Source organism: Nomascus leucogenys, chromosome 22a (genome assembly GCF_006542625.1).
Source record: "Nomascus leucogenys isolate Asia chromosome 22a, Asia_NLE_v1, whole genome shotgun sequence".
NCBI classification, from domain to species: Eukaryota; Metazoa; Chordata; class Mammalia; order Primates; family Hylobatidae; genus Nomascus; species Nomascus leucogenys.
The window spans coordinates 131,884,841-131,898,703 of NC_044402.1; the positions used below are offsets into that span (position 1 = coordinate 131,884,841).

At 43.9% G+C, this 13,863-nt stretch overlaps 1 protein-coding gene across 5 annotated transcripts in view; it reads left to right on the plus strand.

The window, feature by feature from the left end:
• Positions 1 to 13,863, plus strand: part of ARMC9 (armadillo repeat containing 9) — a 178,011-nt gene that overhangs the window by 73,219 nt on the left and 90,929 nt on the right. For all 5 annotated transcript variants that reach the window (XM_030803148.1, XM_030803149.1, XM_030803152.1 and 2 more), the window contains exons 14-17: positions 1,801 to 1,924; positions 5,449 to 5,588; positions 7,185 to 7,261; positions 10,792 to 10,866. In XM_030803148.1, the coding sequence (XP_030659008.1) occupies positions 1,801 to 1,924; positions 5,449 to 5,588; positions 7,185 to 7,261; positions 10,792 to 10,866 (416 nt within the window). The remainder of the gene's footprint in view (positions 1 to 1,800; positions 1,925 to 5,448; positions 5,589 to 7,184; positions 7,262 to 10,791; positions 10,867 to 13,863) is intronic.

Below are 13,863 nucleotides of genomic sequence, written 5' to 3' on the forward strand. Positions count from 1 at the left end.
AATGAGCATTCCTCCCAAATTTCTTAGAGATGATGCTTCCTCAGTTGGTTACTGTTTAATTCATCTAAGGTCTTTTGTGAAAATTAATTGTTGTCATGTTGCTTTAGTTTATGTCAGAGCACATTTGGACAGTTTTGGGGTTTATTTTGTAAACCTCCGGTTTTATTTTATAAAGCTTTCTGGTTTTGTAACATAGTAACATTTTATATTGCTTTCAAGTATGTCACAGGTAATGAATGTATTTTCTATAATTTTCTACTTAAGGCAAAATAAGTGAAACAATTACGGCAAAATAAGGTTAGTGAAACAAAACAGACTCCAGTAAACACTACACCATTTCCTTCAGAAGACTATGACCTCTTAAATCAAAGGATTTGAAAACTCTGAAAATAGCATGCCCCCATAACTGAATTTAAAATGATTTTTCAAAGTGCCATTATCTTCCATAAGTTCTTATTTATTTGAGCTCTTTATAATGTGAATAAAGGGAGTTTTCAAATTATGAATATATGATACCCCAAAACTTTGTTCATTTGTTCATTCGTTCTTCCATCCATTTGGCAGACATTTATGATAAGCCAGGATATGTTACTGAGGACCATTCATATAATAATACTGTTGAAACTTATGTCTGAAATTAACATCTTCCATATCTATTCAGAAGTCCACAACAGGCTAGTGACCATTCTGGGCTTATTACAGGGTCCCAGGTATGGCTTCCTGCTTCTTCTCCAGGCCTTGTACAGAGAGTGTGTATGGAAGCATTCCTTGGTTGCCTCTGTTGTGAAGACTTAAGGGCTCATAACACACACATTACCCCTCTTTTCTCTTTGTAGATCTGACTGTTGGGTTCAGGATTTCATGGAAAAAAAAGGACAATGCTCCCCACAAGAGCACAGCAATGAATTATGTTCAGCTCACAAGAAGAGTAGTTTTTCTAGTCATCAGATATTTCATTGAATAAAACCAATGTTTAGAAGAAATATCTTTTAATAAGTTTTAATAAGTTTTGTGGGGGTTTTGTGTGTGTGTGTGTGTGTGTTTTTTTTTTTTTTTTTTTTTTTTTGAAACAAAGTCTCACTCTGTCACCCAGGCTGGAGTACAGTGGCATGATCTCGGCTCACTGTAGCCTCAACGGCCCGGGCTCAAGCAATACTCCTCCCGCCTCAGCCCCCCAATTAGCGGGATCAACAGGTGTGCATCATCATACCTGGCTAATGTTCCTTAGTTTTTATAGAGATGAGGTTACGCCCTGTTGCCCAGGCTGGTCTCCAGTACCTCGGCTCAAACAATCCACCTGCCTCAGCCTCCCAAAGTGCTAGGATTACAGGCATGAGCCACCTTGCACAACCAGTAAGTTTTTGTTTGTTTGTTTGTCTTGAGATGGAATCTCGCTCTGTCATTCAGGCTGGAGTGCAGTGGTACGATCTCAGGCTCACTGCAACCTGCCTCCTGGGGTCTGGCAATTCTCCTGCCTCAGCCTCCCAAGTAGCTGGGATTACAGGCATCTGCCACCACACCCAGCTAATTTTTGTATTTTTAGTAGAGATGGGGTTTCACCATGTTGGCCAGGCTCGTCTCGAACTCCTGACCTCAGGTGATCTGCCTGCCTTGGCTTCCCAAACTGCTAGGATTACAAGCGTGAGCCACCGCGCCCTGCCCAGTAAGTTTTTTAGAACACAGAATTACCCAAACTCTACTGTGTTATATGCAAAGTAAGTTTTCATGGAAAGTGGTTTTGTAGCATACCAGATAAATTATTTCTGTCTTTCACCTGTTTCATCTCTGGTGTATTATCAGGTCGCCTCTACCTCGCCCAGAACACAAAGGTGCTGCGGATGCTGGAGGGAAGGCTGAAGGAGGAGGACAAGGATATCATCACCAGGGAGAATGTTCTTGGGGCCCTGCAGAAGTTCAGCCTCAGGTAACGACTGTGCAATAGGTCACAGTGTCTCCTGTGAGATCAGATTGAGTTAAAATTCCCATGGCAACCCAGGAGGCAGATGGTATTTTTCCACTACACTTTGGAGAGGTTGGATGACTTTCTAAGACAGAGCTAGAAAGCTTATCTCTAACCCACTAAACTATCCTGCTCGAGGCTGCTGGGGATGGAGGAAGCCATTTTCAAAGCATCATTGGATTTTCCTAATGGACATCATCGAGTGCCAGCCATGCAGGATTGTGTCTCAGGGCATGTGCAGGGCTTAGAGACAGACACATGAATCAGACCTGACAGAGCCTCAGCCCTCAAGTTACTTCCAGTCCCCTGTGGGAGCCGCACACATGAATGCACATCCCAGCAGAGTGTCAGAGGCAGTCCTGTGGAAGTCAGGGTTAGGGCCTCCTGACCTTGTCCATGATGCCAGCAGCCCACCCCAAGGGCTCAGCCTAGACCATCATGACTTGGAACCAATGAGGCGGGGCTAATTTCTGTATTTTTAGTAGAGACGGGATTTTACCATGTTGGCCAGTCTGGTCTCGAACTCCTGACCTCAGGTGATCCGCCCACCTCAGCCCCCCAAAGTGCTGGAATTACAGGTGTGAGTCACCGCACCTGGCCCCATAGGTTCCTTTTCAGTTTACAGCTTTGTTGAGATGTATTTACACACCATAATATTCCCCCATATTAAGCATACAATTGAAGAATTTTTAGTGTATTTACAGAGTTGTGCAGTCATCACCGCAATCCACGTTTAGGACATTTCCATCACCACAAAAAGAAACCTCATACCCATTTACAATCACTCCTCATTCCTACCCCCTGTCCCCGGTAGCCAGAAATCTGCTTTCTGTCAATTGACTTGTACTGGATGTTTCATATAAATGGAATCATGTAGTGTGTGCTCTTTGGTGACTGGCTTCTCTCACTTAGCATCGCGTTTGCAAGGTTCGTCCATGTAGCAGCATGTGTCAGGGCCTCATTCCTTTTGTGGCTGAATACGTACTCCATTATGGCTACATCATATTGTTTGTTTGTTTTTGAGATGGAGTCTCACTGTCACCCAGACTGGAGTGCAGTGGCACTCTTGGCTCACTGCACTTGGCTCACTGCAACCTCCGGGGTAGCTGGGATTACAGGCACACACCACCACACCCGGCTAATTTTTGTATTTTTAGTAGAGATGGGGTTTCACCATGTTGGTCAGCCTGGTCTCGAACTCCTAACCTCATGATCCACCTGCCTCAGCCTCCCAAAGTGCTGGGATTACAGGTATGAGCCACTGCGCCTAGCCTACACCACATTTTGTTTGCCCTTCAGTTGATCGGCATTTGAGTTGTTTGCATTTTTGGCCAATATGCATAATGCTGCCGTGAACGTTTCAGCACAAGTCTTCGTATGGACATATGTTTCCTTTTCTCGTGGATCGGCATCTAGGAGAGGAATTTTTGGGACATATGGTAATTTTTTCAGGGTTTTTATTCTCTCATGATCACCTCAAGTTCTGTTTGACTTTCTTGAGAACTCTAGTCCCTGGAGTCTTCAACTTTTTTCTCTCAGTCTTCTTCTGAACACACTTTCTTCCCATCAAATGTGGTTTACATTTGACTGACTCACAAATAACCAGAAGCCTGCAAAATGAAATGGTCTAAGCATGTGTGCGTCTAGTGGGGGAAGGGATAGGTATTTGTATCTACCATTTGCCAACTCCCTGCCAGTGAAAATTGTTTTTTCTAACTATATGAATCGAAAAGAACTGTAAGTGCTGCAGAGCCATTACTTCCTCAGAGCATACAAACACTTCATTTCTGTTTGTTTATAGAGAGAACTTTGCTCAATGTTGATCACTTTGGGGAAGTTTTTAGAAATTCAATAACTATAGTTAAGTAACAGATATAAGATATGGTGAAAAAAATACTTCCTCCTGGTAATGCAAATGTTTATTGCCTGTTTATCTTTTCCTCCAAATGATAGTTTAAGCTTTTTTGTTCTGTAAATGTGCTTAACCTTTTTGCAGTTTTCCAGAGTCTCTGCAATAAATGAAGAAGGTAGCTAGTTACCAAGAGAGCGCAGTCTTCACTGTATTCTAATAAGCCACCCCGATTGGGTCAGTGTAGTGTTTAAGAACAGGATGAATGGATAACTGGCTCTGCTGTTCTGTCCTGAGTGGTGGTTTCACCATAACCTGCTCATCTGGAGATGTGCAGAGCTGGCTTCTCAGTGGCATGTCAGTTTTCTACTAATCCAGATGGCATCTCATAATGATACCACACTTAGTCTCAGCAATTCTTAAGGCTAACCTGATGACATTCACCATCACACATTTTGATGGGGTATTGGATTTTGTAAGATTCTACACCTGGACTTTGGGTGGAAAATCATTCCTTATAATTTGCATTAACCAGGTCATTAAACTACCCTTACTCTATAGAAATGTGAATCAAAATGATGTTAAGCTAGGCTTTTGCTCCTCCTTTTTTTCTTTATTTTTATACAGCTCAGAGTGCCTAGAGCTGGATTATAGAGAGTTTAGGTAAAAATGTATTTGTCAGCCAGGCACGGTGGCTCATGCCTGTAATCCCAGCACTTTGGAAGGTTGAGGCGGGCAGATCAGCTGAGGTTGGGAGTTCGAGACCAGCCTGGCAAACATGAAGAAACCCTGGCTCTACTAAAAATACAAAATTAGCCGGGTGTGATGGCGCATGCCGATAATCCCACCTACTTGGGAGGCTGAGGCAGGAGAATCACTTGAACCCAGGAGGCGGAGGTTGCGATGAGCCGAGATCGTGCCATCATACTCCAGCCTGGGCAATAAGAGCAAAACTCCATCTCAGGAAAAAAAAAAAAACCCTATTTGTCAAAGAAATATTTCTATGGTCCTGTTTCCTGGGTTAAGTAAACCAAAAGCTACTAATAAATATTTATTAGATATTTGAAGCAATGCTCTACTAATTTTAAATATTGAAAAGGAAACTTTCCAAGTAGGAGGCCTCCTTACCACCTTTTCTTTATTTAAATCCGTAATAAATATCCCTGAAATGTGAAGAATTTTTGTTATTTCAATTGTATGGGTTTAACAAAAATATTCCTCAGAGTCTATGTCTTCTGTAAGTTTGTCTTTTCTGATATGCATTCACATTACTGTTCCTTTTTCTTTTTTTTGAGACAGAGTCTTGCTCCATCGCCCAGGCTGGAGTGCAGTGGTACGATCTCGGCTCACTGCAACCTCTGCCTCCCGGGTTCAAGCAATTCTCATGCCTCAGCCTCCCAAGTAGCTGGGATTACAGGCACCGCCACCACACCTGGCTAATTTTTGTATTTTTAGTAGAGACGGGGTTTCACCATGTTGGCCAGGCTTGTCTCCAACTCCTGACCTCAGGTGATCCGTCCGCCTTGGCCTCCCAAAGTGCTGGGATTACAGGCATGAGCCACTGTGCCCAGCCTACTGTTTCCTCTTATATGAAAAGTTTCTTGGCAGTTTGTATTTACCGTAGGCTGTTTCTTCCCAGGCGCCCACTGCAGACAGTGATGATTCAAGACGGCCTCATCTTCTGGCTGGTTGATGTTCTGAAGGACCCTGACTGCCTGTCTGACTACACGCTGGAGTACTCGGTGGCTTTGCTCATGAACCTCTGCCTCCGCAGCACAGGTCTCAGCCCCAACCCTCATTCTAGATTCTAGTGCAAGAAGGGGAAGAGATCTTGACCCTTGAAGCTGGGTTTCTAGTGAGCCTGATATGGTTTGCTTTTAGTCTCATAGAAAACTAAAAACAGAAAGAAGAGTAGAAAGCATTTCCAACTAGGTATCAAGCTGTTGAATCCCTGAAGGCAAAATCCATTCTTGCCCTGGAAAAAATGTCTTGTATATATGTAGTGCCTGCATTAAGAGGAGACTAAGTTCATTTACCTTTTTCTTTATTGCATTATTCAAAGGTAGGAAATTAAGAATATGATCCCCTTTTCTGAAGACAAAGAAGTGTGTTCCCAAGATCCTATAGGATTAAGCTGGCCGCAGTAGCAGTGACACCAAACCACACTTCCTGCCCTGAATCACACTCTTTTCCCTGCCCCAGCCCTGGAGGTGGAGGTTCTCCTGTGGGCACAAGTCATTTATATACTTGATCAGTGATTTATATACTTGATCACTGAAGGTAGTGATTTTAGCGTTTCCAGGTACAGGTACTGTCTCATTTAAATTGTTACCTGGGATGAAAGAAGCTTCTTTAGAAGAGGTGCCAACTCCAGGCTGTGGCTTTCCCCAGCCTGAGCATCCAATGTTAGGAGAGAAAGGCTCCCTGGATAAATAGCTGGCTCAGGAGTACTTGTTGGAGCATCTTCACCTCTATATACTTTGTAGACTGAACCATGTAACTGTGTGTTGTTGACTGAGTAAATGACTGTTATTTCAGTCATTTAAAAAAATAGCATGTGCAAAAAGTCCTAGCCTTTTTTTTTTTTTTTTTTTGAGATGAAGTCACGCTCCATTGCCCAGCCTAGAGGCAGTGGCGTGATCTTGGCTCACCGCAACCTGTGCCTCCCAGGTTCAAGCGATTCTCCTGCCTCAGCCTCCCAAGTAGCTGGGATTACAGGTGCCCACCACCACACCTGGCGAATTTTTGTATTTTTAGTAGAGAGGGAGTTTTACCATGTTGGCAAGGCTGATCTTGAACTCCTGACTTCAAGTGATCCACCCGCCTCGCCCTCCCAAAGTGCTGGGATTACAGGCATGAACCACCACACCCAGCCAAAAGTCCTAACTTCTAATACGTTTATCAGATTAGAATTAGCTTTTCTTCATCATCATCACCATATTTGCAGTGATTTTTCTGATGATGTTTATAACTACTAAAATGCCTATATGGTCTTCGTGATGGTGGTGTCCGTGCGTGGGAGGGAGAACATTGCTCTATAATGTGTTGTGCTTTCACTGTAATGACTCGCTCTGTGCTCTGACCGGAGTAATAGCCACCACTTGGGATGGTTTACTGAGCACCGAGGTTCTATGCTACACCGAGTCCTTTACATACATTAGTTTACTTAATTTTGCATCACCTTTTGAGGTAGGTATGAATAGTAATCCCTGTTGTAAAGAAGAGAAAACTGAGGCCCAGATTGGTTACATGACTCACCCGAGGTCATACAGCTCATGAGCAGAGGAGCCAAGATTTGTCTCCAAGTCTACCTGACCTACAGTTGTGCTTCTGGGTTTAGACATGTCATGTTTAGCTTTGATTTGTTTCCCATAGGGAAGAACATGTGTGCCAAGGTGGCAGGCCTCGTGCTCAAAGTCCTTTCGGATCTTCTTGGCCATGAAAACCATGAGGTACTCATTCAGCACTGCTGGCCCTGGGCTCGGGGAGGCTGCACTGGGGACCCAATGCCTGTGACCGCACAGGCACACAGCTGGCCCAGGATGGTTGCTGTATTTGAAAACTGTACATGTTCTCCATCCTCCCGGGATTTTCATAAGCAGCCAGAAATCTTTTATAATTTTTAGAATTTTGGAAGTCAGAAGCAGGATGTTGTTCTTTCCATCCCTGTCTGCTTGGCCCACTGGCCTGTGCCGGGCCCCTCCAGCATTGCTTTTTCTCATCATCTAGCCCCCAACATTCCTCCCCCACATGCCACTCCCTTGGTATGTTCAATGTCTCTCTGTGGATGTGGATGGAGCCTTAAAAGAGATATGATACTGTGTATGTGTGTATTGAATTTACAGAAATAGATTACCCTCTAGGTCTCATTCTGTTTATGGCTTTTCCCTTGTGTTTTTAGGACCTTTCTATGTTGCTTTACATACGTCTAGTTCATTAAGTGTCACTACTGCAAAATAGCCCCTTGTTTGTGCCCCTGCCATTTTACTTATCCAGCCTGTACACTTTGAGTGCCATCCACTCTCTGTTGCCACAGCAGTCCTCAGTGGGCGTGGCCGCACCTGCCCCACGGGAGCCTGTGCCAGAGCTTCCAGGGATGTGTAGACACTCATCACTACTGGCTGCCAGCATACACCAGTTTTAGGTCACTGAGTCCTGCCAAATTGTCCTCCAGAATGGCTATACTAGCGTTTGCTCTCACCAGCGTCCCCCAAACACCTGGTGTTATTTTCTAAGTTTTTAACCTATGGGCCTCAAGCACTTTTTAAATAAGTAGAGGTATGTATGGGTAAACAAATTAACAAAAACAAATAATCAAATATGATTATTCTCTCACTTGCCTTCTACAAATGCCATTGCAGAAACCATGGCAAAACTTCAACAAAAATCTGACCACTTTAGACAGATGAGACCCAGGGGTATATCTGAGCAGGATACGATTGAGTACCACTTGGTTTCCACACGTCTGTTCCCATTTCTTTTTTCTTTTTTTTTTTTTTTTGAGACAGAGTCTCACTCTTTCATCCAGGCTGGAGTGCAGTGGTGTGATCTCAGCTCACTGCAACCTCCACCTCCTGGGTTCAAGCAATTCTCCTGCCTCAGCCTCCCAAGTAGGTGGGATTACAGGTGCCCGCCACCACATCTGGCTAATTTTTTGTATTTTTAGTAGAGATGGTGTTTCACCATGTTGGCTAGGCTGGTCTTGAACTCCTGACCTTGTGATTCACCCACCTCGGCCTCCCAAAATGCTGGGATTACAAGTGTGAGTCACCACGCCTGGCCCGTCTATTTCCATTTCAAGCAGACAGCTCCCATTCTGGTCATTCCATTCACATTTTACACCAGCCCTATCCACTGATTGGGGTGACTTCTTGAGCAAGTGGATGTTTGGTGTCTTTGTGACATTCATTTTATATTTTAAAACTAGTGCGCTCTTAACTACTTCTAGGCCTGAATGAACTCTGTTCCTCACTTTATTCAACTCAGGCAGGTGAAACCAGTGGGAAACATATTCTTCCATCTCATAATGAAGGTTGGTTTCAAGTACTGGAACCAATATGTCTGCTCTGAAAACTTAATAGACCAAAGGATTCATCATATCATTACTGTTACCAATGCATTGGCTTTGAAAATGAGCTGGATAGGCCGGGCGCGGTGGCTTACGCCTGTAATCCCAGCAATTTTGGGAGACCGAGGCGGGAGGATCACTTGAAGTCAGGAGTTCAAGACCAGCCTGGCCAACATGGTGAAACCCCATCTCTACTGAAAATACAAAAATTAGCCAGGCATGGTGGCATGTGCCTATAATCCTAGCTACTCAGGAGGCTGAGGCATGAGAATCACTTGAACCTGGGAGGTGGAGGTTGTAGTGAGCTGAGATTGTGCCATTGCACTCCAGCATGGATGACAGAGCAAGACTCTGTCTCAAAAAAAAAAAAAAGTAAGAAAAAGAAAATGAGCTTGAAAAACGACATATATATATACACACATATATACTTTAGAGCCAAGTAATGTGTTTGCTACACTGTAGTAGTCATGATCTTGAAAGACAAAACCGAAATAAAGAAAAAGATGCACATAACTGACTATATGAACATTACATTTTTTGATTGGAAAAAGATGCCATAATCAAAGTCAAAAGATGAATGAAACCCCCAGGAAAAGTTGCATTCCTAATAGATGAAGAGCTGGTATAAATTGGTAAGTAAAAGTCAAGCAATCCAATCGAAAAAAAGGATAAAGGATATGACTAGATAGTTCACAGAATTGTGCTGCCCCAGAAACATGAAAAGATGTTGAGTCATGCTAGTTCAATCGGGAACTGAAAATAAAAACAACTGTAGGATGCCTTTTTTTACCCATCAGCTTGGCAAGCATTGAAAGTGCTAATGAAGTCCAGTGCCGAAGGAGGGCGGTGGGAAATGAGCCCTCCTCCATTGCTGTGGCGGGCACAGTGTACAGCCTGCTGAAAAGGGAACTTGCTTATCAGCACCTGCCATGCTCCACATCCCGTGTGTGCAAGTAAAACATGGGTCCAGTCTTCAAAAAGCTCATAATAGAGGGGACATAGTGTGAATTTAAAAGGATACTGCCTCCAGTGCTGTAGTGGAGGGATGTACAAGAAGCGGAAGTGAGTGCCCTGTCTGGGGGCAGTAGGGCGGGGGTGGGTTCAGGAGAGCCTTCCCAGGAGACATGTCTGGGCTTAGTTTTCAAGGTTCATTGTATGTGTGAAGACCATTCCTGGCAAGGTGAACTGCCAGAACCTGGCTGAGACATGGAACAGCCTGGTGGGGGGCATCCCTTAGGTAGTATGGACACTTTATGGTGGCAGGGAGGAAGAAGCAGAGGGCACGAGATAGAGGCCACCCCTTGAAGATCCTGTGTGCCACACCAAGGAGTTCCACCTTTCCAGCTGGGCTCTATGGAAGGTTTCTGAGATAGAGAGAGGGATGATTTGGCCCACGCTGTAGAATGTTGGTAGTGATCGATGGTTACATTAAAGGGTGAATATTGAGGGTAGAGAGACTGGTTTGGAGATTTGATGTAGCCTGGGTCATGGACGATGATGTCTGAACAAGGGCAGTAGCAGTGGATATGGAAAAGGGATTCCTACTGAAGAGGCTTGAAGACTAAGCATTGGAGACTGAACAACAACAACAAAAAATCAACAATGACTCCAGAGTTTCTAGCCTGAGTGATCAGGAAGTTAAAGGTAACTTTAATGAAGCAATGAAATGCAGCAGGAGTAAGCTTTGGGAGGGAGTGACGAATTTGGTTTTAGACTCAGTGGTAGCTGTCACCTGGGCATGCAGATGGAGATGTCTGTCACTTGGAAACATACATCCTGGAGCCCAGGAGAGCTGCGAGGACGGGAACACCCACTCTCCCCATTTGCCAGATTGCTCTGAGGTGTGGTGTTTGATACAGAGTTGTGCAGTATTTGAAAACTTGCAAATAACTGTTTTTTTTCCTCCCCTTAAAGATACAGCCATATGTGAATGGAGCTCTGTACAGCATCCTTTCTGTTCCATCCATTCGTGAGGAAGCAAGAGCAATGGTAAGAAAGCGTGCCTGAGAAACATGTGAGCTTCCTTCAGTGCCAGTTCAGAGCTTTTAGAGCAAGACCTCCTTGATTGGGCTCCATAGAAAGGCTCACATCCGTTACAAACTCCTTGAAATTGTATGCAAAATGTATATTTGCCATTTCCTGGGGAGAGAGTCTGTAGCTTTTATCAGATCTTCAAAGGGATCCCTAACTCCTAAATGGTTAAAAATTAAAGTGTTAGAAAGTTCCCAGCAGGCTGACTTTTGCAAAGTTATAGACATTCTGATGGCAACCAAATGGAAAAGATTATAAAACTGTCTAGGACTTGGTTTGGTTGGTAAATAGTAAACTCAGTATTTAATGTGTACGTTAACGCCTGTGTGTGAAGTAGAAAACAAACCTCAGGTGATTAGTATATTATTTTGAAAGGACAAATGTTTCTAGATCTAATCAGCAAAACAACTAGAGTTTTGTCCTTTTTCTTTCTACCATGTGAAACCAGGTTAACAGTGTATTAAATGCTGTGGCGAAAGGATTAAATATATTTCCACCTTCAAAACACAGGCAAAATTCTCACTGAGACCAACAAAACATTCTCTAATTGGTTGTGCTTACTTAGAAGAATTGCTAAATCTTCTCATTGATCATTTAAAATTACATCAACAGTTACACCGGAGACTAAACTTATTTAAGAACCATTCTATGTGATCACACTAAACAATGGACGTTAATTGCCTACTGCTTTTAAATTTCACTAGGGAACAGGGGAAAATAAACTTGCTTAAATTCTGCGTTATGGTCATTTAGTTGAAAGAAAGGGATTGTCAACCAAGGCAAAGAAGAGGAAAAAACATGTAGGCTGAAGAGAAAATGGAGGTAACATTCAATCAAAGTGCAAAATGCGGCATCGAGGAAAGACAGCAGGGCAAAGGGATGGAGGGGGCGGGAGTGAAGCTGAGGACAGGGGCCATGTGAGGAAGAGTCACAGTTGCAGGTTGTGAGAGCAGGACTGCCCTTAGAGATCCCAGAGCAGGGAGAAAAAAGACGGAAGAGAGGGACAGCTTCCGAGACCTATGTGACAACATCAGGTCTGACAGATACGCGATAGGAGTTCCAGAAGGAGAGGAATGTGAGCAAATGGGGCGGAAAAATGATTGGATAAATAATGAAGACATGGTGAAAAATAGAAACGTAACAGTAAGGTGTCTAGGAAACCCCTAAATGTTTGGAAAATAAACAGCACACTGGTATTAGTTATCCATTACTGCATAACAATTTACCCCAAAGCTTAGTGGCTTAAACAAGTTTTTTGTTTTTGTTTTTGAGACAGAGTCTGGCTCTGTCACCCAGACTGGAGTACAGTGGCACGATCTCGACTCACTGCAACCTCTGCCTCCTGGGTTCAAGCGATTCTCCTGTCTCAGCCTCCCAAGTAGCTGGGACTACAGGTGTGCACCACAACACCCAGCTGATTTTTGTATTTTTAGTAGAGATGGGGTTTCACCATCTTGGCCAGCCTGGTCTCAAGCTCCTAACCTCAAGTGATCCACCTGCCTCAGCCTCCCAAAGTGCTGAGATTACAGATGTGAACCACCGTCCCAGCCAATTTTTGTTTTAGTTTTCGAGACAGGGTCTTGCTCTTTTGCCCAGGCTGGAGTGCAGTGGCCTGATCATAGTGCACACTGCAGCCTCCATTTCCTAGGCTGAAGCCATCCTCCTGCCTCAGCTTATCCAGTAGCTGGCACTATAGGTGTGCATCATCACACCTAGCTAATTTTTTTTTAAGAGACAGGGTCTTGCCATGTTGCCCAGGCTGGTCTCAAACTACTAGGCTCATGTGATCCTCCCATCTTGGCCTCCATGCAGGGATTACATGCATGAGCCGCTGAGCCTGGCCCTTGAATTTTTAAATTACAGTCATGTACCATGTAACGACATTTCGGTCAACAAAAGATGGCATATGTGATAATGGTCCAATAAGATTATAATACCCTATTTTTACTGTACCTTACCTATGTTTAGAGATGCTTAGATACACAAATACAACCTTGTTACAGTTGCCTACAGTATTCAACACAGTCACGTGCTGAACAGGTTGGTACCCTAGGATCTTATTGGCTATGCCATATAGCCTAGGTGTGTAGTAGGCTACACCATCTAGGTTTGTCACTTACTCTATGATATTTATACAATAATGACATCATCTCACAACACATTTCTCGGAACATATCCCTATCACTAAGCTACCAATGACTGTTTCTGTGGGACAAACATTCAAGAGCAGATAGCGGAGTAGTCTTAACTAAGAGTTGCTCAGTTTATAGTTGAGACTTCAGCCTCTGCTTCCAAGCTCACTCACCTGGCTGTCCGCAGGAGGCCTCAGTTTTCTTCTGGCTATTGACTGGGGACCTCATTTTCTTCCCCCTTGGGCCTCTCCATAAGGCTTCTCTTGACATGGCAGTTGGCTTCCCCTAGAATGAATGATTTGAGAGAGAAAGTAAGCAAGACAGAAGCCCCAGTGTCTTTTAGAAAAACCTACTCTCAGAAATGAGATACCATCGCATTTATTCTCTTGGTTACACAGACCCACCCTGGTACAGTGTGGAGGAGATGGAACAAGGGTGTGACTACCAGGAGGTGGAATCACTGGGGCCACCTTGGGGCTGGCTGCCACACACTCCTAAGTAACTGTGGGCCAAAGAAAAAAGCACAAGAGAAGTGAGGGGCTATTATTCTTTTGAAAAATATTACAAATATTTTCTCAATTTTGGTTTGTCTTTTTAAATTATGGTGGTTAGCCAGAAGCGGTGGCTCATGCCTGTAATCTCAGCACTTTTGGAAGCCGAGGTGGGCAGATCACGAGGTCAGGAGTTTGAGACCAGCCTGGCCAACTTGGTGAAACCCCATCTCTACTAAAAATACAAAAATTAGCCGCATGTGGTGGCATGTGCCTGTAATTCCAGCTACTCAGGAGGCTGAGGCAGGAAAATTACTTGAACCCAGGAGGCA